A 26,977-nucleotide genomic window follows, 5' to 3' on the forward strand; every position below is an offset into this window, starting at 1 on the left:
AAAAACACGGGGGTGTCTCACAGAGACTTAGCGCATGTGTAGATAAAAAGCACAGGGCTTGCGCGTGAACTAGGTCCTACGTGACGAGCTGTGACTTCTGACCTCTCTGGAGCATTAACCATGCACCATGTGTGTGCACAGTCTCACATCTGAACCTTTGCTGCTGTTGTCCCGTCTTCTTGCACATGGGGACAGCGAGGCACAGAGGTCAGGGGAGCGTTGCTGCGTTGGTGAGGGGTTACATGGGGCCTTTCTGAAGCAGTGACATTGACCTGAGACCTGTGACACCAGTTGTCAGAAGGTGACATTGGGGGCGGGGCAAGGGGGAGACAGAGCTTACCTGCCAGAGGGAACAGCCAGTGCAAGGGCCCTGGGGCAGAAATGAGTTAAACTCAGGAAGGGAGTGCACCAAGGAGGAAACAGGTCGTGGAGAAGCAGGTGGGGCCAGGTCAGGCAGTCCCAGTAAAGAGGTTAGACTTATCAGAAGTACGGGGAGATGCCAGTGGAGAGTTCATTTGTTAACTAAGGAGAATGGCTTCGTTGTGTGTGTTTGCTTGGGGGTGAAGGGTGTGGGGCCACAGAGACAGGTGGCAGGCTGCTGTGGGGAGCCCAGGTGAGACATGAGGTGCTTAGGTAAGGGCAGGCAGGAGAGGGAAGGATCAGGCCGACATACTGTGGGGGTGGAATTGATTGGACCTGCAGAATCGACTGATTGCGAGGGCAGAGGTGAAGCTTTGGGGCAGAAGACGTATGCCCCCGCTTCTCCCCCAAACCCCCCCCCAAAAAAAAGCCTAATTTACTCTTTGTCCCTTTACAGAAAGGGTTTTCCAGTCCCTGCTCTACCCTACCCTGGAACTCATTTTTAAATAAAGGGAGACCCACCATTTTTCTGGAAGAAAAGAGAATAGTACAAAGATGTCAGTTCTTACCAATGCCAACAATATCCTACTGGGGTTGCTTTGTAAAGGAAGCAAGAGGCGGGAAAGCATTTTATTAAATTATTCTAAAATTCACTTGCAAGAAAAAAGTGGGAAAAAATAACTGATAGGAGATTTTGAAATAGAATGGTTCGTGGAAACTAGTCCTTCCAGACAGCCCCACGTGGTAAAGCTACCAGTGCAGTTAAATAAGGACTAGTGTTACACACATCGTCTGACGAATGTCGCAGCGTAGGCCAGATTCAAATCCCAGTGTCCACGCACATTTAAAATGCATTAGGATGACATCACATCAGTCAGGAGGGGACACATTGTTCAGGAACCCAAGCAGAAGTAATTGCTCAGCTGTTTGCCAATTAATTTTCTAAGTTCCTCACTGAGCAGCAAAATAAATTCTTCGTGCATTAATGTCAGTACACAAATCATTTCTTTAAAATAAAGGAGATTAGATGTGAATGTTTATCAAATTTTTATTAGAAGAAGCCTTTCTGGGCTACAAGGCGAAATAAAGGAAAGATGGGTGCAGGTGCATGATTGAGACTGTATCAGGTTAGCAAATGGATAGTGCATCCAGGAGCAACGGTATGTTGATTTAAGACTGTCATTGAGCAAAGAACCCAAAATGAGAGCCACAAAATAGGAAATAAGATGTGGAAGACGTTTGAAGACACTGCTGGCTGGTGGTCAAAGGAACGTGCATTTGAGCTTCGATGAGCCGTCCCCCACTTGTCGGACTCGCAGAGCTCTCTGCCCGGCCTGCTGGCGAACGGTGGCAAATGGACATCTGCTGCTGTTGAGAGTAGAAATTGCTACAACTTTCCAGGAACGTGTTTGGCAGTGCTTCCTGCTCTACTAGACGGTGGTCCTAAGAATATAATCCAAAATGCTCGGGAAGATTAGGTATAGAGTCGGTCACAGCGCTGCCACGTAGAGCTGCAAACATTCGGAAGCTGCTGGGAGAGTCAGGGTCAAGTGCGCCCCCTCTGCAGAACTGAAAATAAGGCTCAGACAGTCTGGTCGGACCGAGCACATTTCTGAAACTTGTTTGATGTTGACTTTGTCCCTTCTCGAATCTCCTTTCTACCTGTAACAATTCTGTACCCAAATCCAATTCGTGTGGGGTTTTCCCCACGTCACCAATTCTCCAACACCAACAGGGTATCCTCGAATTCGGCTCAGTTCTGACACGAGCCACCGGTCACCACAGGTGACGGGCTCAGTCCCACAGGACTGCCGTCCCCCCACCCACGTCAGTCAATCTCGAGTCCAGGTTGTCACCTGTGCTTCTGACCGACTGGTTATAGACGGGAGGTTCCACCGACCCTCTCCTTGGGGTCAACTGATTTGCTAGAGTGGCTCACAGAACTGAGACATTTACCTGCTAGATTACGGGTTTATTGTAAAAGGACATAACTCAGGAACAGCCAGGTGAAGGCGATGCACAGGGCGCGATATGTGGAGGGGACATGGAGCTTCCACACTCAACTCCGGGCTCACCAGTCTCGCCAGTCTCCATGTTCACCAACCCAGAATCTCTCCGAACCCCTTCCTTTTGGGGTTTTTATGGAGGACTCATTACACAGACATGATTGATTAGATCATGGGCTTGGCAGTGGATCCAACCTCCAGCCCCTCTCCCCCTGCAGAGGTCAGAGACTGAAAGTCCCACCCCTCTAATCACGTGGTTGGTTCTCCTGAACCAGCCCCATCCTTAGGTGCCCTGGAGAAGTCCAAAGCTCACCTCGGCAACCTAGCAGAAGATAGTAATACTTTCATAGTTCTCTTTGCTTAGGAAATTCCAAGGGTTTTAGGATCTCGGTGCCAGAAAGGGGACGACAAGCACTAAATATGTTTTTCTTGATAAGAATCACAGTGTCACCGTCAGGTAGCCTGCATTTCCTAGTCAGTAGAGTCCTAGGGCCAGGCGTCCCTTTGATTTTCATTTAATGGCAAATGAGTCCCCAAATCACAGAGCTGAAACTGAGACGCCTGGATTTAGATGCGTGGGGGTGGACACATCGTTCAAGTGTTTGAAAGGCTTCAGAGTCAACCCCTCGCGTGGCATACGTTTATATCTGCTCAGAAAACGGCCTTGAAAGGTTGGAAAGACCCCACTGGAACCCCTGCCCGGCTGTTTGGGAATAAGAATGGAAGTTTATTTTCTGAAATGCATTTTTAATTGCAGCAAGTAGAAGGTTTAAGAAAATTAAGATGAAGAACAAAACTACCCATACCCTTGCCCCCTAGACATAATTAAGCATTTTGTGTGAAATTTCCTTGTTTTCCTAGCAAATACACAATTTTTAATACAAAGTGGAATAGGACTTCATTGTAAAATTTGTGGGTTTAATTTTTCTTGATATTATGTTGTGTGGATTTTCCATACTGTTAAATATTAGAAAGTGAATTTTAATGGCTTTGTAACCCTCCATGGAGATGGAACACCCTTGGCCTGTGTTGGGTAGGTAGGTGTGAGCAGTGCTGTGGATAAGGCATTTCATGTACATCTTTGATCCTAAAGATACGGATATTTGTGGGGCAGTGGGATGGGAGAAGGAATAAGGGCCCCCTCCTCTCTCATTTCCTTAAGGAGCATGGATGGAGTTTATAGATTTGTAATCGGTGTATTGTTCTAGACATCTTGGTTAGTAATGGATGGTCACAGTAGGTCTTAGGAAAGCAGTTCCTTCCTTCCCTCCGTGAAGTCCATTGGTTGCTGACTGTGCAGATGCTAGATCCTCAGGAAACTGGTGGGTGGAACTGCACTGATTCCCTCCCATGGCTGACGGGAAGCACCACCCAAGGCAAGTATGGAAAGTCACCTCGGGAACTGAGTCCTTACGTATAGGCTTCCCTCCTGGGCAGGACCAGCGCCCGCCGATGGTGTCCCTGGGAACACTATACCAGGCCCCTCTCGTATCTGTTGGTTATTTTTCAGCACTACCAGTTCGCTGGTTCAACCAACGGTGGAGTTTTGCAAGGGCTGTCGCTCATCCTCATGTCCCTTTTGGTGGCAGTGGCTCCTGCCGTGTCTTCGTGGTATTAAATTCCTATCTCGAACTAGAGCCTCAGCCATGGCGTGTGTGTATCAGTGTCAAGAACTGTCAGTTGAACCAGGGGCAGCATTAGGGCCTCAGAAGCTGCCTCCCTTCCCTGGCTGGTTGGAATCCAGCGTTTTCATCTCACAAACGAGCCTCCGAGAAAACCCTTTTGACAAAAAACAAGCCTCAGTTTCTTCATCTGTATAGTGGGTGGCTCCGGCGTTTCTCAGAGTGGTATCTAAGCTGAACCTGAAAAAATTAATTCGTAAGTTAATATGTACTAGAAAAGATATGTCAATATATCTTGTGGGTAAACTAATAGCTTCCTCTTTAAAGCGACAGAAAGCCGCCTTTAACATAACTGCCTTGAATAAACTTAAGTTGACAAAGGAGAATAAATAATATTTGATTTTTTCTTTTCTTAAGGAAGACACAAAATCAATGACTAATGTTTGGAAACCACAAATCCTTCCAGGGCTGATGTTTTGCACTCCTGAGGAATGTGTCAGGCGGGTCAGCCCCAGTTAAGCGAGTGGGATCCCATCCATCGCTGTCAGAACTTCTGCAGCGATGGTCACGCTTTCTCTTTCTAGTCACTGGCTGGGGACCAGAAGTATTTCTGGCCTGGGCTGATCACAAGATCCTATTTCACAGCCTGTCTGCTGCCAGCTCGCTCTCACGGGTGGGCTGGCCTTCCCATGTGACTCGGGGAGGCAGACCACAGCCGCCATCGTGATGAACTCCCCGCCCCCGCCCCCCACCACCATATCCCATGCTAGATGAGCACTTGACAGGCCACCCGTTGGTTAGTCTTTGAACTCCTTCCCATTTTCAGCAGCTGGGTGATGGAGCAGATGAAAAGCGTCCACACGGGCTGTGATCGGCCAGCGAGCTGTCTGGGCGTCCAGTCTCATGCGAGCCCAGGAGACATAGTGGGACCCCTCCTTCTCTCTTCTTGGTGTCAGTCTCATGTATGATGTTGTCCCAGCTAAATGATGAGTGGTAGAGGGAAAGGACCGGGTCCTGCATTGCCTTGTATCTCTGGTGGTCGCCCAAGTGCACTGGTTCTGAATAAGTGTTTGAACAAAACATTTGTCTGTTCAACAGATGGCACCAAACACCAACTTGGGCCAGACAGTGTGTTTGCTACTGGGGGATTATAAAGATAGAGAAGCCATGGAAACGAGTGTAGTTGTTAGGGAACTAAGAAATCACGTGCAGAGTCTCAGCTGTGATGCTCAGGATGAAAGCAGTGACGGCGCAGTGAAGTTGACGGGTGCCTCCCAGGGGAGCTCCGAGAGGAGATGGAGTCCACATGCCACGGCGCGGTCTGACGGGGGTTCCTCTCACAGGGGTAGGTTTCAATGTAGCAGAAGTTGGGAGGCCCTCTTGGGTCTTCAAGACGGTGGGGTGGGGAGAAAGATGACAGAAGTTTGGGTGGTGCCTGCGATGTTTTGGAGCCAGGTCAAAGGAATGGTAGCTGTTTGACAAAAGTTCCGGGCATACAAAGGAAAGCGTGATACAGACGTGGAGAGCAGGCTAGAGCGTGAGGGTCTGGAAAGACAGGGCAGGAGCTTTGGACTGTCTTCTGCAGACTGGGGAGCCTCTGGTGAAGAGCCTGAGGTGGTTGACTTTGCCCGAGGAAATGATGGCGTTGGTCCAGCAGGCCACAAGGAGCAGTCCCTCAGCCGGGCGTCCAGTCGCCTGCAGGGAGAAGGCCAGGTGGTAGAAAGCTCAGGCTGCAGAGACCCTCCCCAACCCTCCCGGCCCCCACCCACAACCTTCTGATTCTCCAGACCCAGATTTTCTGACTTTGTCATTGACCCCTGCAAATGTCCCAAGTGGTGCCTGCAGCGATCACACTGTGCACAGTAAAAACAGCGAGTGAGTGAGAGGTGCCCCACACAGGTCCTTTGCCCCCTCCCTGTAGGGCCTGTGGGCAGTTTTGGGTCATCAGCTTTGGGTGAACAGATAAAGACTTGAATGTGTGTGCCTGGCACACAGAACCTTCCTTCTCCACCGAGTTTCACACTCTTGTGTTTGTCTTAGACATGGTTCCTGAACACGACTGCTGTTAACGTTTATTTCTGTCCCCTGGACAGATGTTCAGCATGCAGCCTTGTGCCTAGAGGTAGGTGCTCAGCGGGTGTTCGCCGAGGTGATGTGATGCCCACCTGCCCGGGGGATCCCCACCTGGGATGCTCACCTTTCTCAGACTCGGGGCTGGGGGCATGGTTCTGCCCACAAACCGTGTCACTCTACCCAGACGGCCTGCTCAGGGGCTCCAAACCACGGTGGCCCCCCCTTAAACTGAGCTCAGTTGTGGAACTAAAGTGAAAAACATTGCAGACGACACTGGTAAATGAGGCCAGTGCGCCCTGGGGACACTCCCATGGGGCTGTGCTCTTTTCACCCCAAAAGGAGGCAGCCCTCCTTGAGACCACAGGGCAGCACTTTCGTCCTGTGCTCTAGGTGGACACAGAAAGGTTCTAGAGGTGAGGCTTCTGTCGCTGGGAGGAAAAGGCCCCCAAGGTCGGGGGAAGGGTCGAGTTTCACCGTGCAGTGCAGGCCCTGTCTCGTAACCGTAACCGGAGCCTGTGCCTTCCCTTCCATGGAGGGAGAGCCTGGAAAGGGGACACCAGTCACGTGTTGGCTTTCCACTTGGGCTGTTGCCCAGACCGGTCGGGTCAAGAGTCAAGAGGCAGAGAGATGGGGGTGCTGGTTTAGAGGCTGCGGATGGGTCTCCCTCCAGGGTTGTTGGTGTCGGAGGCAAAGTGGTAGTTAGACATTTAGAGGTGCACAGTTGCACACTCTCTGCCTCGCTGGGTCACTGCCAACCCACCTTCCTTCCAGCCTCAGTGTGACTCTGTGAAAGGCAGGTGTCCCCCACAGGCCCCCGCATTGCCGGTCAGGAGCCCAGGGTGTTGGGTTTCAGACGGTTGCTTTCAGGAGGACAGGTCAGCCGGGAGGGGTGTCTTTGGGTGATTTTGCTTCTCCGGGACACACTGTTTGGGGCGTGAGTGAGGTAGGCAGATGTGATGGAGTTTCTGTGACAGAGCCTGGTGACGGCAACCACCGAGGGTGGGTCGAAACTCATGCTTTCTTTTAACCTGGAGGAAATCTGATGAAATCACCATGACACTCCTACTCCAGAATTAAAATCCAATGTGAAGAATGAGTCATTGTGAACAAGGCAGGAGCACAGTTCGCCAGAGGGGGACCCAGAGCCCTCTTTCTGCCCGGGACCTCCTGCAGACGGCCTTCCCACGGCACCATCAGAGGTCATGGCCACCAGGGCACCTGGCAGGTCGCCTACGCAGTCTGGGCTCACAAACCTGCTCGTGATCTATTGTTTTTCCTGGTTCGTTTGTTTTTTAATTGTTCCTCGGACAGGACGTTGGCAGCTAGGACCCCACAAGAATATTCTGTGGTTCAGGAAGTCTGCCAGGGGAGCCGAGGGTTTCTGAGTTTGCCACCAGAACCTGTAAATAATTCTGCCTGTGCTCAATGTCATCGGTTCAGCAGCCAACCTCCCAGTTTCTGGGGAGGAGCTAGAAGCGGGCCCTTTTCTCTAAATGAATTGGCCTTTGGACAAGAAAAGGAAAACTCATTAGTTATGAGTCAGATACAAGTAAGCTTTAATGCCCCTTCCTGATTTCCACCAAAGCAGCAAGCGGTGGCGCCTTCACCGAGTCCAGGCGTGGTCAGCAGTGGGTGTGGGGTGGCTGTGACAGCCTGCCCTTCTCCGGGGTCCTGAGGTCCAGTGCTGGCCGCCTTGGCCAAGGGCGCATGCAGCTGCAGGCTGCCCTGGAGAGGGGACCGACCCCTGGGGCCAGCAGGTGAAGTCCTGTCCCTCTTGTGGGGTGGCCAAACTTGTAGGCCATGCCATCCAGGTATGTCCAAGCTGCCCACCCAAGTGACCCATCAGTGTTTTAGGATGTATGTAACTTGAGGTTTCCAGAATAGGATGGGATTCCTAAATTCAGCCTGCTGTATAAAATCAAGTCACATCAGCCATTTAGAGGACACTTGACACTTGTGATTTTTGGCTCCTCCAAGGAGGTTATCTCAGGGATACCAAAGGATTATCTCTGAGGCCTTCATCTTTATTTAAATACACAGCCCACCTGGCCTGGGCACAGCTTCCTCCTGGCAAGAAGAGCAACATACTCCTGATGGGGTAAGCATCCAGGGCTATGTGTAAAACACACCTGCTGCAGTGTCTGGAGCACAAGAAATGGTCAGTGTTTTGTCCACTACAAGCTGCGTGCTGTGAGACCAAATCTACACTATGCAAAATACCTCCCCAAAAGGGGAAGCCAGGCAAGCATTCATGGTCATTTGGCAAATATTTGGACTCATGGAAATATGTGGATGTTTAGACTTGATTAACTAACTGGACAGTGAAGATTGTTATCTTTATGACAGCGGAGTTCCAAATCCCATTTGATCCCTTCAAACCAAAGTCCATCCACCAGTCTGAGTTTTCCTCTCCACGAGCAGTTGGCCTTCAGATTGTTCACACTGCGCCTTCTTGTTCATTCACCAAGTGCAGACACATAAGAACCGCTGGGACATCACTTGACGATTACCTGTTCCTTGAATGGCAACCTCTGTGAGGGTATCTTTGTGTTTTTGAAAGGACTGTGGTTCTCTTTACATAAACTATTAGCACTTTTTGGCTCTCCACTGACTCAGGGTCATAACTATGTCCCCCCATCAATAATAAAGAAATATGATCCGTCTCCCAGAATTCCAGGCTTTCTGTGGTTCGTCATGCCCACACCCCTAGGGCCTGCTCTGACCCGGCGGCCTGCCTTCTTGGCAGTGACAGGGAAAGCAAGAACCTAATCACTCTGGAATGTTTGCCTCTTATCTGCCAACCTCCAGATTCTTCCAGGTGCCCTCTGCAAAGCCATCGTGGCGTCCCGTAGGTGTGTGAGCGAGCGCTTGGCCACCACTCTCCCAACCAGGTAGACTCAGCCCCACCCAGACTTCACCCACCTCGTCTGTCGGGAGCGTGGCTGTCTGTGCGGGGCTGTGAGGGTGGGGGGTCTCGTCCCAATGTTTCCTGTCCTCGCCGTGTCCACCTACATCCCACTGCCAGCACCGGCGCTCTCAGTAGCCTGCCTAACCTGTGCCGGTAGTTTTCAAAGATAAACGGCATTGCTGCTTCTATCTTTCTCATCTGCAGCCAAAGTTCTCTTTCTCAGGAACCTTCTGTGGCTTCCCAGATTCTCCAGGGCAACAACTGAACCCTTCACCAGGACCAGGGCTGCTGAGCCCCAGCTGTGGGCCAACAGCCACCAGGCCCTGCTGCTCGGTCCAGGCACCTCACATGGGTTATCTGATTCTGCACACAGCTCAGATCAGGACTGTGGCCCTGGTACCCACATGCCACCATAGGAAAACAGGCTTCACATTGCTGAGTATTAAACATAAGACCATCCCCGGAATGGCAGGGTGGAGGCGGACCTGGGGCTTCTCACTGCACAGCCGGCTCTCTGTCACGATGCTGCCTGGGAGCCTGAGGGAGGTGGCACTGGACAAACTAGTCACCCCGACAGCACAGGGGCTGCAGAGGGCAGTGTTGGGGCCCTCGGGTCCCTCAGTAGGGGTGACACACTGGGTCAGAAGCGGCATTTCCACCTGTCTTTGGATAGCAAAGCAAAGGACCTCAAACTAGGTCACATGAACCCAGTTATTTGGGGGTGAAATTCTGTCCTCAGGTTCCCGGCCAGCTGTGGCCAGCTGTGGTGTGTGTGCCCGGGTCTGTGGGAGAGCAGGTGAAATTCACAGCTTTGGTACTGGCTGGTCCTTTTCCTGTCCGTGGACCCTGGTGAAGATTTGCTCGCAGCCAATCATTGCATCCATCCCAGAACCCGCTAAAGGGCTGTGTGCGCCTTCCCAGAAAGAAAATAACGGAGGCCTTGGGAGTGATTCTTGTGTGCTTTCCCACAGAAACTTCCTGTACTGGCTTAGTAAGGACACACGGCTCAGTAGATACAGGGTCACACCTGCCTAAGTTACACGAAAACACCTCACATATGCAGATGGCCACTTGGGTATTTTACTTACAGTTGCTTATTTGGGGTCCAAGGAGGGTTTAAGGGGAGTGGACAGAGTGTGAGAGGGCTGTGCTAAGTGCCCCCCACCCGGCTGCCCTGGCACAGCCGTGGCTGCTCCTGCAATGGAACCAGCCACTCTGGGCAGGCGGAGATTTATTTCTCCTTTCCTGAACCTGGAACTAGCAGTGTAGACTGTACAGAGCCTGTGTCCTCCTCTTTGGCTGGAATGCATGGCTGGCCAGGTGCTAGAACAAATGTCACAAACCCCACTGTGCCCCAGGAAGACAGGGTGCCCACAGCAGGCCAGGCAGCACCAGTGGGCTGTGTGTACCCAGAGCACTGAGGACATGAGGGTGAGGTGGGCACAGAGCCCAGTGACGGAGTCCTGCTCTGCTTCCCTGGGCCAGGAAAAGGACTGGGCCTGTCGTTATTGGAATGGCCTCTGGAAGAAAGAGGAGCCCCATTTCCCATAAAATTAGTGTTTCACCCATGTTACACTTGCTCCAGGGAAGTTCTATTTTTTTCCTCTCTCTACTTTCAGGAAGAAGCACATTACACAGTCGACACCACCGTGCAGCATGATTGCTTGAGACAGAAGCTTAGCAATTGCTGGAAAAACTGGAGGAAGAAATATGAAACTGTAGCAGTTCACCCAGGAAGAGAGTTTGAAGATGGCGGCGCAGCGGATCCGAGCCGCCAACTCCAGCGGCCTCCCTCGGTGCAAGTCCGAGGGGACCTTGATTGACCTGAGTGAGGGGTTTCCAGAAACAAGCTTCAATGATGTCAGAGGTGAGCTCCTGGGGACAGAACTGTGGCTGAGGGAGGGGGTTGGGGTTGCAAGTGCTCGAACACCCAAGGGCGTCCTGCTGAAAGGCTGCCAAGTTCCCTTTCAGATCATTAAAGGTTAGCTCTCTAAACTTCATCACGTTATAGATTCAGCCCTGGAACGGTAACCACTTGTGTTTGTTTTGGGATTTTTTTCGTTTGTTTGTTTTTTGTTTTTGATGTGTTGGGAGGTTTTGAATTTTCCCTTTAGTAATGAAATGTCTTCATACAGAATAATGTTTGTTTTCTTTTTTTTTTTAATTGGGGAACAGTGTGTTTCTCCAGGGCCCATCAGCTCCAAGTCAAGTTGTTGTCCTTCAATCTAGTTGTGGAGGGCGCAGCGCAGTTCCAAGTCCAGTTGCCGTTTTCCATCTTTAGTTGCAGGGGGCGCAGCCCACCATCCCATGTGGGAATTGAACCAGCAACCTTGTTGTTGAGAGCTCGCATTCTAACCAGCTGAGCCATCCGGCCGCCCTTTGTTTTCTCTTTTGATATGTTTTGGTGACATTGAGGTAGGGAGCTTGGGGGAATAGAAAACTAGGGGAGAGGAGACTGGATGAATTATTGAGAAACACCAGAAAAGTAAAAGGGCGTCTGGGACAGCAGTCAGCAGGCTTTTTCTGCAAAGGGTCGTACAGGAACGATTTCAGGCCTTCCAAGAGACTTGATGTCTGTACAGCTATGCCACGCTGCCATTGTGGCTTGAAAGCAGTCATGGAAGAGAGTAAACAAATGGACATGGCTGTGTTCTGATGAAAGTGAACTGGCATCTTCAGGTGACTAACCGTGGAACTGGGAGGTCTGTGGGCAGAGCTGGCTCCCCGTTACTCTCTAGTCCTGACTTCCTGTTAAAACTTTATGGTTCCAACTTCCAGGAGAGGCATTTATTTTATAGGGGCCACCTTTGGAAGAGGTCACGTTTTGCACGTGGGCGGCTGGCCAGAGGTACACGGCTGGAGGCGTGCGTCCTCACACTGCTGCTGTGTTTTCTTTCCTCTTGTGGTGGACGACCTGGAGAATTATTGCGTCCAGTCAACAGTTCCAATACAACTTTATTTACAAAGCCATTACCTGCTTTAGAGGTGGCTCCGGGTTTTTAAGCGCCCTGTGCCTGTGGGTTTCCCTGATACCCACAAGGATGGGGGGAAAACCCACCTTTTGTTGCTATTGGTGTGTCATCCATCTTCTTCCTAGAAGCCCGCCCTGACCTCACTCGGCCACGGTCAGTGTCTGCTACGAGCTCTCCTGGTGCCGTGTGCCCCCCCACCCCCCACCCACCATCATCATGAATTGGCTTTTCCACGGGTTAACCAGACTCTGTTGAAATCACCGAGGTGCAGTAGGACCTTCCCCTTTGCTTTTATGTCTGTAGCCCCTCGCACAACGTCAGCTAAACAAGCAATTCTGGAACTAAACTGCTATCTCCCAGATGTAATGGTGACCTCTCCCCTGCAGTACTGACAATCATATGTCCATGCTTCTCCCTCCCGCTTTATCCTCCACGTTTCCTCTTCCTCTCTGCACCTCTGCGTGTGGCCCAGAGCATCGCGTTTAATGCTCTTCAAAGGAAGGCTGACACTGGGAGTTGGGAGACTATTGATAAGGGCAGCAGAGTTATTGGGTGTTGCTCTAAATAATTGAACCATTTATTTTTCATAGACTGATAATGACCATCATTTTCTGACCGTAGCGCAGAGAATCACACTTAATGCTGGAGAGTGTGAGTATAAATTGTGGGCTTGGGGTCAGAGTCTTGAAACAAGGGGCAGAGAGTTGAATTTTAACAAACAGTGACAATGATCTGGGAGGAGCTACTTTTCCTAAAAAGAATACCACAACTCGGGGTGGTGGGGAGACAGAGGACAGCTGGGGTGTGAGGAGGGGCTGGTGAGCTCCTGGGCGGGGGGTGCCCACAGGCCCTCTGGACTCTACTGTCCAGGGCAGCATTCCAGCCCAGCCGCTGCACACAAACCCGCATGGTGAACAGGCTTCAAGGTGGGAATTTATTCCAGCCGAAATATCAGCTGTGCAACCTTCTTCCTCTGCTGCATGTTTTACCTGCATAAGAACTGAGGCAGGAGGGTAGGAAATGTACTGTTCAGTGCACTGAATTTCCTGACACCCAGGGAGCAAGCTGTTCTGTATTAAAATTAAGGTAGCTGTGAATCTGGGCAGCACTCCCCAGAATTCAAGATGGAACTTGATGGAAGTTTTCCTGCATTTGATTGGATGGAAGTCCCTGCCGCCTGGGGTCCCCAGGTGCTCTGTGGCGGTTGACCGGTGGGGGCCCCTTCTAGAAGGGAGTTCACACCACTGTCCACCACTCTGGGGGGGCCCAGAGTGCCCCCCCCACTCAGGGGGAGCCCCTTGCCAGCCTGGTCCTTGAGTGGAACCATTGACCTTCTAAGGCAAGTACTTGGAATTTTAAGTGAAACTTGTTATTTTTCAGTCTGGTGAGACTAAAGTGATAATTTGCATGGATACGCTTTCTTAGGCTACCTACAAAGCCAGCTGAATCGCTTTGGGGTTTTTTTTAATTAAAAAAAAGAAAACATTACTGTAAGGGAATTATTCTGGGGGAACATAATAGCGATATAACTTTTGAGAGACTGTAACAAGATTTTAATAGCTTGCAGGCTTTCTTTAATTTTCATTTGGTTTTAATTTTCATGTGACATTTTCATTAGCTACGTCAGGAAGCAAACGTGGTTTCTATGACTGGAGCCCATGACTAGACAGCGAGGTGGGGGCGAAGGTCTGTTCTGACCCCCTAACCACAGCCTGACCCTTCTCCCTCTTCCCACCTCCTCCTCAAAGCCATTTCCTTTTACTTGGCTGTTTTTTATTTAGTCCCCTCCCTTCCTGGTTAAGTGATTTCTCTTTGGTGTGATTTTATGGCAGGGGGAGGGGCATTCTCACTTTGCCTCTCTCTGGCCATGACCTCTCTGTTATAAGCAGCAAGATGCGCCTTCATTCCATGAATCTTTATTGAACATCTGCCATGTGCCAGGCCCTATTCCTAGGATACCATGGGGAAACATAACAGACCCTAATAGAGCTTGCACTCTAGGGTGATGGAGTTTTCCCCAAAAAAAATCCAAGACAGATAAGTAAGGTGCGTGGTATATTGGTTGATGATAAGTGCTATGGAGAAAAATAAAATGTGGAGTGGAGATGTCTACCGTAACCTCACATTCTGTGAGTCCTCACCTTGGGCTAAGCATCGATAAGCTAAGTACTTTATCAGCATGATTTCATTTAATCCTCACCAGAGCCCATTGAAGGAACTTTTAATCCATCGTGAAGACTTCAGGTTCCAGAGGTCACACGGCTTCTGAGGTCCTGGGTTAAAAACCCAGGTCTAGTGATTCCCAGAGCCAGAGTCTCCCAACACCCAGTCAGAGGGCAGGAAGTGACAGCCTTCAAGCCCAGGTGTGCTTTCTACCAAGCACGTCTCTGTTACTTAGTTCACGTAAATAAATAGAAACGCCCTGCTCTATTTCCTAAGACTTGGCCAAGGAAATACAATTTAATTTTCATTATTTCCTTTCAAAGGAAAGGGAAACTGGCAGGTGGGGATTTTTTCGGAAGGCGAATTTGATAGAATTTGATAGAATAGAATGTTGACTTAATCATATGTGGTTGTAGTTCAACTGAAAATATGGTCCTTTCTCTGCTTGGTACAGAGGCAGCTTTAGAAGAAAAGCTTCCTTTCAATTGTGTGTTACAGGAAGCCAGTTTACCAGCACACTGTAAACCAAGGCGCAGTTTGGGTGGGGGAAGGGAAGAAGAATAAGGGGTTATTTCCCTCAGAAAGAACGTCATCCTCTGTATACACTTTGTCAAGTATGGGAGGGAGATAAAACACTTAGGTCTGGAATGATCCATTCTTTTTCAAAACACACACCACTTGTTTTCGAGGACTTATGTTTGACTATTCCAATTGCTGTCTACACTGGAAACATTCGTCGTTGGACGCCAAGAACCATAAATTAGCTTGCGTCACTGTCTAAAGTGTTGAGATTTTTCAGACTATTTAAACAGTTCAAAACTAATGTGAACTCCAACCAGACGTAAACCTTTGATTTTTAAAGTATGTGGGGGAGGCCATTGCCACGTTGTTATTTTGAATGATCATTTGAAGGAGGTTGAAAGAGACCTCAGAAGTTTTACTTTATATAAACAGTTTGATGAAGAGTGGGTACAACTTGGAAATGAGAGAAAGGGGCCTGAGAGTCAAGGGAACTGTCCCCTCCACTTACACATTTCGTGTTGATGGCAGAATACAGGATCCGCTCCTAAACACGAGGAATGCTTTAGAGGCTCTTTTCCAGTACCTGGTTACATGCCACGTGTCACTTAACTCTGAACATCACTGTGTTTTCTAAGTAAATCACATTCAGCTTCTCTTCTGCTGTCGGGGAGGCAGTTTGTCCTCTAACCTTACACGTTCTTTCGGCTGGTCTGATTAAATTGACGTAAGACAGAGTAACAGAAGAAACACAAATTTAATGACATATGTACATTGGGGCCCCACAAGAATATAAGACTGCAGGGCAGTCAGGCCAAAACAAGCTTCTATGCCGTCCTCAGCTGAGGAGGAGGAGGTTGGGGGGCTGGAAGTTCAAAGGGGGGGAAGACAGTTCCTAGGATGATGGGAGAGCAAATGTTTAATAAACAAATGTTTGCCCTGCCATGCAGACACAATGGGACGCAGAGAGGAGTGTCCCAGCCCACCATGCCTGGCTCACACTCTGTGTAGTTCTCTCTGGTGATAGTTCTCTTCCTGGACAGGCCCCTATCTAAATTCTTTTAGGTCGTTCAGGGGAAGGTAAAAAGGTTTTCCTGAGTCTTTTGGGCTTTGATTGTCTTCAGCTCAGTAGAGGCACATTTTGGGGGGGCCTGTTCTGCTCCCCTTCACTACCTAGCAGCATTTCCTGTCGGTTAGTTAGATAAAGAAAATTTTGGTCAAAATGAGATGTTTGAGACACAGGGACATGGTAAGTGTTCCGCTGTGCTGACTTGCTTTTCTGCGGATGGTAGAGACACTTCCTGCATGGCCTCCCCTGACTTGAGTGTCACACGGAGACGTGATGGCATGTGCTGAAGCACCCATGGTCTCATCAGTTTGTCGGCCAGTGAATCACACAGCAGATTTCACTTTGGGTGGTTTCTGTGAGTTACTTGCCTGGCTCCCTGCCCGTGTCTGCTGGGGTTTGTTCCTTAGGCCACTCTCCGCCTGGTTTTGGACAGTGTCCTGCAGCCGGCCATGTCCTCACCTTCTGTTCTGTGTTTGTGTTTTGCGCAGTGCCTTCTCCCAGTGCCTTGCTAGGAGACAATCCCACACCTTTTGGGAATGCAAAGGAAGTGATTGCAATCAAGGACTACTGCCCCAACAACTTCACCACCCTGAAGTTCTCCAAGGGTGACCATCTCTACGTCTTGGACACGTCAGGTGGGGAGTGGTGGTATGCGCACAACACTACAGAGATGGGCTACATCCCGTCCTCATATGTGCAGCCCTTAAACTACCGGAACTCCACCTTAAGTGACAGTGGGATGATTGACAATCTTCCCGACAGCCCAGACGAAGTGGCCAAGGAGTTAGATTTGCTCGGAGGATGGACGGATGACAAGAAGGGATCCGGCAAAACCTACAGTAACAACCCTTTCTGGAATGGGGTCCAAACAAACCCATTTCTGAATGGGAACGTGCCAGCGATGCCCAGCGTGGATGAGCTGGTGCCCAGAAGTACTGTGGATTTGCTGCTCTTTGATACCGGCCCGTCTTCCTTCACCGAGTCCAGCCTGGCCACTACGAGCAGCACCGGTAACATCTTGGACGAGCTGCCGGCCACAAATCAACTCCACGCGGAGCTGCCTGTCAGGCGGGACAACCCGTTCTTCAGAAGCAAACGTTCCTACAGTCTGTCGGAACTCTCTGTGCTCCAGGCCAAGTCCGATGCGCCCACGTCCTCGGGGTTTTTCACGGGCTTGAAGTCACCAGCCCCCGAGCAATTCCAGAGCCGGGAGGACTTCCGAGCTGCCTGGCTGAGCCACCGGAAGCTGGCCCGGTCTTGCCACGACTTGGACTTGCTGGGCCAAAGCCCCGGGTGGGGCCAGACCCAAGCCGTGGAGACGAACATTGTGTGCAAGCTGGATAGTTCCGGGGGCTCTGTGCAGCTGCCTGATACCAGCATCAGCATCCATGTGCCCGAGGGCCACGTGGCTCCGGGGGACACGCAGCAGATCGCCATGAAAGCGCTGCTGGACCCCCCCTTGGAACTCAACAGCGACAAGTGCAGCAGCGTCAGCCCCGTGCTGGAGGTGAAGCTGAGCACCCTGGAGGTGAAAACCTTTATCATCTTGGAGATGAAAGTTTCAGCCGAGGTGAAAAATGACATTTTCAGCAAAAGCACAGTGGGCCTCCAGTGCCTGAGGAGCGACATCAAGGAAGGGCCGTATGTCCCCATCCCGCTCGCCTGCAGCTACGGGGACACCGTCCAGGTGCATGTGGACAACCTGGAGCCCTGTATGTACCTGGCCATCGTGGCCCACGGCCCGAACATTCTCTACCCTTCCACCGTATGGGACTTCATCAATAAAAAAGTCACAGTGGGTCTCTACGGCCCCAAACACATTCACCCATCCTTCAAGACCGTGGTGACCATTTTTGGGCACGATTGCGCCCCAAAGACTCTCCTGGTCAGCGAGGTCACCCGTCAGGCCCCCAGCCCTGCCCCCGTGGCCCTGCAGCTCTGGGGCAAGCACCAGTTCGTCCTGTCCCGGCCCCAGGACCTCCAAGTCTGCATGTTTTCCAACATGACCAATTACGAGGTCAAAGCCGGTGAGCAGGCCAAAGTCGTGCGGGGCTTCCAGGTGAAGCTGGGCAAGGTGAGCCGCCTCATCTTCCCCATCACCTGCCAGAACCCCAGCGAGCTCTCCGACTTCACCTTGCGGGTCCAGGTGAAAGACGACCAGGAGGCCATCCTGACCCAGTTCTGCGTCCAGACTCCTCAGCCTCCCCCCAAAAGTGCCGTCAAGCCATCCGGGCAGAGACGGTTTCTCAAGAAGAACGAGGTCGGGAAAATCATTCTGTCCCCGTTTGCTGCCACTACCAAGTACCCAACTTTTCAGGACCGCCCGGTGTCCAGCCTCAAGTTCGGCAAGCTGCTCAAGACCGTGGTCCGGCAGAGCAAGAACCACTACCTGCTGGAGTACAAGAAAGGCGACGCCATCGCCCTGCTCAGCGAGGAGAAGATCCGGCTGAAGGGGCAGCTGTGGACCAAGGAGTGGTACATCGGCTACCACCAGGGGAAGGTGGGCCTGGTGCATGCCAAGAACGTGCTCGTGGTGGGCAAGGCCAGGCCCAGCCTGCTGTCCGGGCCCGAGCTGAGCACGACGCTGCTGCTGGAGCAAATCCTGCGGCCGTGCAAGTTCCTCACCTACATTTACGCCTCCGTCCGGACCCTGCTCATGGAGAACATCAGCAGCTGGCGCTCCTTCGCCGATGCCTTGGGCTACGGGAACCTCCCGCTCACCTTCTTCTGCCGCGCGGAGCTGGACAGTGAGCCTGAGCGGGTGGCGTCTGTCCTGGAGAAGCTGAAGGAGGACTGTAACAACACGGAGAACAAAGACCGCAAGTCCTTCCAGAAGGAGCTCATGATGGTAAGTGCCCCACGGGGTTTGCATCTGGGGCGGAGGGGGCGGAATCCAGCGTTTTCCTAACCCACGTGGGCACAGGTGTGGTTTAGTGAACCCGGACCAGTGTCTGGGCGCATCTTTGCTTCTGAAATACATGGGCGGGTTTTAAGCAACTGGGGGCCTGTGAGGGTCATGCCAGTCTCTTTTCCCACTGAATTTGTGAGCCCCTCACAGGTGTCAGAATGGGTCTCCTCATTCCCAGTGGGATGAGGACATAAGGGGGCCCAGTGCTCCAACTGGCTCTGTTTTGATCTCTTGGGAGAAGATTTATACTTTCGTCAAATTCCCAACAGGATCTGTGACTCAAAAATGTTAAGAACCACTGGCCAAAAGTCTGTCTTTATTTCGATGTGAGTTTTTCTCTCTGTGTCGCACTGAAGGCTGCCAGCATCTCTCTGTGTTACTGCTTCCTCTTCCTCCTCCTGTGTGTTCAAGTCGGGGGTGAGGACAGCCTCTGTCTTGCCAGCGCAACTGGGAACTGGAATCCTAAGAAGTGAAAGGGGGAAGTTGGTGTCACATTACGGATGCACCCTGGTCCACCAGCCCACTGGGACGCACGCACTGGACCCTTTCATGGCTCCAGCAGGCCTGGCTCTGCCCCAGTCCCACACCCCACAGGCAACCCCACTCTTACAAGTTGGTTATGCTCTGGTAGTGACCTTGGAGAAGCTTGGAAAGGTCCTCTTGGCATCTGTCATTGAGTCTGCTGGACAGTCTCTATCGACTTCTTTCTAGGCTAGAAGCCGTCTCAGCTCCCTTCCCCATCCTGATAAGGACACATCTCTAGTTTTTGTTCCTATGGGAAAACCTGTGGGACTTGGTCATATGCTTTTCTTCCAAGTTCCACCGACTGCAGACAACCTTTTTTGTCTCCTCACTTTTGTAACTTTTGGTGCCGTTTCTGCCACGTCTACTCCCCTCAGTACCTGCCGTTTGGTGTGAGTACTTCTTGGACCGGGTCAGCCAAGTGTTGACCTACTGCACACATGTTTCTCTGCCGCCCCCTGGATCCAGGGGACAGGCGGGTACTGCGCCCTGTGGCATGGCCGCTGCTGCAGGGAGAGTGGGCAGCAGCCTGGGAGGCAGCGGGGCATGAAGGAAGACCCCTGGCAGTGGCCCACAGCAATCTAACGTGTCAGGTGCGTGGAGCAGACTGAGAACCTGACGTTGCCCAGAGGAAGGAGCTGGAAACTTTCAGTGGCGGCGGGTAGAGAAGTGACCCTGGCAACCAGGAGGTTGTTGTGGCATCCGTGATGGCAGCTGTAGCGGAGAGGACACGGGGTTGCCATGGCTTGGGGTGAGCAGAGGCAGCAGGGAATCCCCTAGACACCGTGTGGGCCCCCCCTTCAGGGCACACCTCGCTGGCCCACCTATACAATCAGTTCCCGAAAAAGCTCGTGTCAGGCCTGAGCTCCATGGATGGACCTGGCACGGAGGTGGAGTCGTGCTTTCAATGGAGCATGAACAGTATCGATTGTGCCTTCGTTACAGCTAACAAACGCTTGCCCAGAATGGGTGCAGGCGAAAATGAACCAACCTGAGCAGCGCCTTCCCAGCTATGGAAAAATGTCTGAGGGGGTGGCTTTTCCATTTCCTCATTTCTTTTCAGAAGACTTACATGATCGCCCTTTTTTTCCAACTTGGGGTCTTTCTCTGAGAGCAGATTCTTTGGTCGGCCTCCCTGGGTTAGTGTGTGTGTGTGTGGCTGGGCCCTCCCTCCTCCCCTGCCAGCCCCACACCCCCTGTGGCTCCCAGACTCCCAGAGAGGAGGAAATGAAACTTGATCTTGGCAGGAGCATGGCCTGAGGCAAGGTTAGACTTGTGGTGCTGAAGTGAAACCGGTTTTGCAGGGTTACTATCTCCTCATCATCCCTGAGCAGCAGATTTGAATGGTTGGCCAAACTTCTAGAAACCACAGACTGACTTATCCCAGCGTGTCTGAGGAGTCCCTGGAAACCAGGTGTTTTATTTCCAGGGACTTAGAAATCATGGAGCAGTCAAGTGTGCTACAAACTCAACCATGGAGCTAACCTGCCCCCCTCCACCCTGTCACAACCAGACCCCCGCTTTCCTAAACTCTGGTCGTGAAGATAGTCTTCTGTTTAATAATGATTCCTTGGTTCGGAAACCATGATTAAATGAATTAGACGGGGTGAAAGTTTTGGACTGCAAATGTGCAGGGAGGTGGGCAGGAAAGGAATCAAATAAGAGTTGCCCGTCTGTCCACTGCCATCAGAATGGGGTCCAGGCCCCTTCCTGTGCCCCCAGGCTGTGAGGCCTGTTCCTCCGCCTCCCATCTTGTGGGCCATATGTGCTCCCTGCACACCAGCCACCCCGGTCTTCTCGCTGCCCTTCTCGCTGCCCCCGCCTCAGGCCTCTGCACGTGCTGTTCCCTCTGTCTGGAATTCTCTTCCCCACCTCTGATTTCACGTGGCTGGCTTGTCATCTCCTTCAGGTAGGTACCGGCTCAAGCCTCATCTTTTCACACCTTTCCCACGACAAAGCTGCCTTGTGCCCCTGGGGGCCTGCCCCTCATCATTCGTATTACTGTCGTGGCGCTTTCTGAAATCCGAAATGGCCTTGCATACTCGGATTCATGTGTCTTATTGTTACCCCAATTGAACACAAAATCCACGAGAGAAAGGACCCTGGCATGTAGGAAACACTCAGGCATTTGGTGAATGAAAGAATGAATGAATGAATGAATGAATGGATGGCGCAGGCTGAGAATCTGGCCTGGACGCAGCTTTCTGTGGTCAGATCTTGCTTCTGTTCTTTGGTTCCATTCCCTCTCTCTGTTGTTTCAGTGCATATTTTCCGTATCAGAGCTTGTCCGCGAGGCATCCTGTGTGACACGTGGGCCGCCTGGGGTGCTCTGCACATTCTCACCCACATGGTTTGTGATCTCTGTGGGAGGATGGCCCTTCTGTCCCCGGCCCGCCGAGCTCTCCAGTAGAAGCCATGCCTGTCAGTGACAGACGATGGCCATCCAATGCCAAGGATGCCCCAGACCATTGAAAGTGGGGGGAGGGGTGGTGCTGGGCTCCAAAGACAGTAGCAGGGCCGATGGAGCCCTGGGGGTTAGAGGGCATTGAATGGACCCCTGGGGAGACACTGGAGTGGGCACCACCCGTCTGATGAGCTTTTGAAGTCAGAGTCTGTTGTCAAAGGTGGGGCAGGGACAGCTGAGCAGCAGGTGTGTGGCGGCTGCTTCTAACAGCCAGAAGGGCTGGCGCAGACAGCAGGAGTGGGCATTGGCTCGGCGCTCACTGGACGTCTCTGGTGCCTGCGCAGTGCTGACGGGTGGTGCTGGCACTGGGCTTTCGAAGGATGCGGACCATTCACTCATGGAAGACTTGGAGTGAAGGGTCAGCGAGTGCCAGGCCGACTTGTAATGGGCCCCGAAGAAAAGGTGGACCAGGGAAAGGCACATGGGGGGTGACGCCGGAGGGCCGTGCAGGCCCCCACTCCATGGGGAGGGGCTGTCAGCTCAGAGAACAGCGTGGGCAAGGGCAGGGGTGCAGAGGAGCACGGGCGGGGCACGGATAACAGTTTGTGGGGCGATGGGGTGGGGGCCTGGAGCCGCGTGGGGTGGTGGCCTGGAGCCGCGTGGGGTGGTGGTGCTGCTCCTCATCCCACAGGCACTGAGGGGTTCAGTGTCTTGGGGGAAGTGAATGGGAGTCCCAGTGGGCCCCGCATCCCTGCTTCTGTGAGTCCAGGTGTGTCCCTGCCCCTTGCCGTGTCCCAGGGTCGGAGCCACTCAGGTGGCAGTCAGTGAGTTCTCAGCCCTGCGTGTCATCCCTTCAGAAGAACACGACGCCCGAGGGTAGGGACCTAATTTTCATAGTCATCCTGGATTTACTCTTGTTAAGACAACAAGTGGGCAGTTCGTTTTTAGCAGAGGTGACAGGTGACAGATGCAGGCCAAGTTAAAGGGCTGCCAGGTTGGGGACACCCTCACAAGCTTGTGCATAGATTCCTTGGCCATTTACCTCCCCCATCTGATTTCAAACCTGGCAGCCCGTGGTGAGAGGGGCTCGCTCTGCAGCCAGCCCTTCCCTTCCTCCCTCCTCACCCGGCAGGTAGGGTTTGGATGGCTGGTTGGCCCGGGGTCTGCGGTCCGACCTGCATCGCGGACCTGCCCTGCGGTGCTGGTGACAGGCTCTTTGTTTTCATGCCCTTTGTTCTCATTGGTGACCTTCGGGGCTGCAGGGGTCTTTGGGTTTGCACAGCTGGCTTGGCTCCGCCCGGGTTTTGTTTTTTCCGGAATGAAAATAGTCCTCATTGGTTTTTCTATTTGTAAAGACAGCACATGCTTCTTTGGCGTTGATATTTTGTAGTGCTGAAGAGCAAGAGCAGAAGCAGAGGTCTTCCCAGAGGTGACCCAGAGGCGTATGCTGTGGTGATTGCTCAGCCCCCTGGGGTGTGGCCACAGTGCCGTCCCACATTCTGCCTCTCCTAGTCGAGCTTTCTGTGCCTGCAGTGGAGGCCGGGGGCACTCGGTGTGGGCAGCTGCTGTTGGTCCTCGGTCTGGGAGGGGCATGTGGCTTCCGTCGGCCCTCTACAGATGCCCTCACCGTGTGTGCCTGCGTGCTCATCCAAGTTTGTTCCATGACAATATTCTGGGAGCTGCAGGCCCACTGCAGGGAGTCGAGAAGACGTGTTGGCTCCATGGCAGCAAGTGTCACTTTGGGGCGAGCAAGGCCTGAGAACGACAGAAAAGTATTTTAAAAGCCCTGCAAGTGTCAAGTGCTGCTGTGGCTGAAGCACATGGACTGAATGATGCCTGTGTGTGAGTACGCACACCCTTCCTGCTCCATGAAAGTGGCACCTGGCCTGCCCTAGGCGGGGTCCACGCTCGTGTTTCCAACGGTCGACAGGTGGACAGAGAGAACAGTTTGCATTTCTCAGAACCTGTGTGTCCTGCGCCCAGAGCCCCTGGGGAGAGAGCAGTTTGGACTGTTTCTTCCAGGAATGACCTGAGCCAGAAGCAGGTGATTGGCGTGTTGTATAAGAAAGCGAGGCCGCCTCTGAGGCAGGCAGCTGAGCACACACGCGTTTGCCTTTTGTGTCCTGTGGTCAACCAGCACGCCCTGTCAGGACAGCAAGTGTGGCTGGAGGGAAGCCTGCCTGCCTCGTGGGTCTGGGCTTAAACCACTCCACACCAAAAGAATCTAAATTATCAGAAATTTCACCAGTTTATCACGTATCCCTCCCCCGTGCACATAAACACATAGGTAGGCACTCTTTGTATCTCCTGAAATTCAAAGCTAATAAACCCTGAAGTGTTTGAAACAACTTCACTTGAATATATCAAAATTCAAATGGAAACATCATGTGTTAAAATATCAGAAGTTGCAATGAAACATAACCCAGGCCAGTGCTATAGTTCTTGATGTCACGTGGGGCCTACAAGCTGGAAAGGCCATTGGCCTGAGGTCTAAGGGGTCTGGCTCTCCCTCCACCTCTGTCACCTCGCGCTGGGAGGGCCCTGGGCAGCCACGTGGAGTCTACAGGTGTCTGTAACACAGACAGCGTGCGGCCCACACAGGGAAGAGCTGGGGCCGGGCTGCCTGGAGGCTCTGGCTCTGATTCTCAGCGGGTGTGGGAGCCCCTCACGTCCCCTTCTCAGCTTAACCTGCAAAATGAGGTGAGTTCGGCGCTGCCTCCTGTTGGGTTCTGAGCTGTGGGTGAGCCGCGTCCCGCTCCCCGCAAGTGCTCAGTAATAGTAGCTTATTAAAGAAACAAACCCAGAGAAGGACCATGTGGTCCCCCAGCTCCCTGCCGGCCTGCCCCACGTAGAGCTAGTTGCCATCCAGCATCAGAGTAATCTGTCACCGTCACTCGTGTTTTAAAGTGCAGGCATTGAGCGGCCGGGGTGTCCAGCTGAAAGGTTTTTGAGTCACCCAGCCCAGCCAATGCTCTTACCAGAGAAGTCACTGCTCCTTCGTGTTGTTAGGTTCCCCAGGTAAACATAAAGTATAGATCAGGAAGGTCAGTCTAAAACAGCTGCTCCCTTGTAAAGAAAGCCGTCCGGCACATTGTAGCCCTGACTCGGGGCTGCGCCTCTTCCCACAACCGGTAGCAGAGAATGTGCGGGAGCCGTGTGTGGCTCAGTGGGGGTGGGACTGTTGGCTTGTGCTTGTAACACCTGATCTGAGGAGTCCTGACGTGACTGACATGAGATGCTGGGGCAGAGGGCAGAGGGACGGAGAGAACGCCAGTCCTGGTGACAGCTTCTGCTCCTGCATCTCCTCGGTCTCATCCTTACCTGTCCGAAGTCCCAAGGGAGTGTCAGAGACCATCCCCAGGGGTGCCTCGGAGGCCCGCTGCCCAGGAAGCCAAGTCTTTTCCCATCATCGGGGTGTGCGGGTGTTAGAGGCTCCGTGGACAAGAGTGGGGCTGAGACGAGCCTTCCATGGTACAGGACAGTGACTCCCAGCACGCCCTCTCCTGCCCTCCTGGGGCCTGTCGGTGATGACATCCTGGCCACCTCAAAGCCGCATGCTAACCGTGCTGGCCTCATCCATTATTAGGGTCACACCAGACCCACTTACGTGATACCCAGCAGCTACATGTAACTGGGGTGACAACCCATATACGTCTCACGTGTGCAGACCAGCGGACCTGCTGGTTTGTGCAGCTGCTTTGGTTGCGTTTCTTATGCCGGAAATGATGAGGCTGCAGAGAACACATAAGGTGGCTGAGCCTTGTGTTGTGGAAACAGGCCCTTTGCTAGAAAGGAACCAAGTCCCAAGACGGCCGCGTGCTTGTCAGGGCCGAGCAGGGACTTGAGCAGGGCTGTCCCATTCCCTCCTTCCCGGGGTGATTGACAGTCCCCCCCACCCCACCCCAGTCCCTCCATTGTTAATGATCCCTGTCCTAAAGGGCACTAGAAAGTTCCTGCAACCTTGACAAAGAGTAATACTACTAATTCTGGAAAATGCCTCTTGGTGGTATGCCCTGTATCAGCCTTAGACCTCTTCTGCTTTCTTTATTCTCCCCTCCATGGGGGCCTTCACTGTGTCCCCCAAACCTGAGCCCCTGGTCTCAGTCAGAGCTGCAGACCCTGATGGGAGTCCGGCATCCCGCAGCTCCTGTGCCCATGCAGCGCTCCCGCGGGCCAAGTCAGCAGTCACACTCGGCAAGTCCGGCTCACCTCCCTGGAGCCCAGGCCAGGCCGTCTCTCTTAGCCAAGAGCATCGTTTGCTCTCAGTTGCCCCATTGGGAGTGGGAGCAGGATGTACACCTGTCACCCACACTCACCCTGTGTTTTGTGTCCTGGAGCTGCCGCAGCAAAGCAGCACAAACGGGGGCTCAAAACCACAGAAGTGTATCCTCCACGGTTCTGGAGATGCCGCAGGGTCGGTTCCTTTCTGGAGGCGGTGGGTGAGGGGGGTCCGGTCTGTGCCTCTGTCCCGGCTCCTGGCTGCTCCAGTGTTGTGGCCGCCTCACCCCATCTCTGCCTCTGTCCTTACCTGCACTTCTTCCCTCTGTCTCTGTGTCTGTGTCTCTCCTTGGAATCACACCAGTCATTGGATGAGGGGCCCATTCCAATCCAGTATGACCTAATTTTAACTAATTGATCTGCGAAGACCCTACTTCCAAATACGGTCACATCCTGAGGTTCCAGGTGGACACAGGTTTTGAAGGAGGACACTGGTAAACCCTGTCCACCCTGCAAATCATGGCTTATCCTGCATCCCGGGAGTCGCAGTGGAGCTGGAGTCCGGGGACATTTCCTGGGCCTCCCAGCGCTTGCTTCTGCCCGGGAAGGGAACTCCGCGGGCAGCCAGGGCCGCCCTCGCTGCTGCCTCTCACCCTGCTCCTTCCTCCCCAGGCCTTACTGAAGTTGGACTGCCAGGGCCTGGTGGTCAGACTCATCCAGGACTTCGTGCTGCTGACCACGGCCGTCGAGGTGGCGCAGCGTTGGAGGGAGCTGGCCGAGAAGCTGGCCAAGGTGTCCAAGCAGCAGATGGACGCGTACGAGTCTCCCCACCGGGACAGGAACGGGGTCGTGGACAGCGAGGTGAGCAGGGGCCGTGGCCCTCGGCCGGGGAGACACAATTGCAGCAGTGTCTACTTGAGAGTGTTTTTACGAGGACAGAATGAGCTGAGGGGGGGCACACTGCGGGCTCTCACTGAGCGGGGCCTGGTCTCACCCTTCTTGGGGTCGACAGTTGTGAGTCCCACTCTGACTCTGCCAAGAAATGGGAAGTTGGAACCGCGTGGGCAGAACTGCCATCCTGGCTAATCCCCGTCTTCATCCCGATTGAATAACGCACGAGCGGAGCCCTTTGAGATCCGCTCTGCTCTGGGTCTCTACCCAGGACCCTGCTGGGTGGATACCTGGGGTGCACGGGCCGGGGCTGGCCCGGGTCTTACTCGGAGACTCTTTCTT

The 26,977-nt window shown here is 52.8% G+C and overlaps 1 protein-coding gene across 6 annotated transcripts in view; it reads left to right on the top strand.

The window, feature by feature from the left end:
• The window catches only part of SH3BP4 (SH3 domain binding protein 4), an 85,449-nt gene that overhangs the window by 56,067 nt on the left and 2,405 nt on the right, over nt 1-26,977 (top strand). For 5 of the 6 annotated variants that reach the window (XM_074315406.2, XM_019739787.3, XM_019739790.3 and 2 more), the window contains 3 exons: nt 10,589-10,836; nt 16,181-18,540; nt 26,417-26,605. In XM_074315406.2, coding sequence (XP_074171507.2) covers nt 10,719-10,836; nt 16,181-18,540; nt 26,417-26,605 — 2,667 coding nt within the window. In that variant the 5' untranslated portion in view covers nt 10,589-10,718. Of the gene's footprint in view, nt 1-5,244; nt 5,334-10,588; nt 10,837-16,180; nt 18,541-26,416; nt 26,606-26,977 lie in introns of those variants that run through there. The other variant, XM_074315427.2, reaches the window with a different exon arrangement.

The sequence above is a fragment of the Rhinolophus sinicus genome, chromosome 17 (assembly GCF_057876585.1).
Source record: "Rhinolophus sinicus isolate RSI-liver-muscle chromosome 17, RSI-T2T, whole genome shotgun sequence".
Classification (NCBI taxonomy): domain Eukaryota; kingdom Metazoa; phylum Chordata; class Mammalia; order Chiroptera; family Rhinolophidae; genus Rhinolophus; species Rhinolophus sinicus.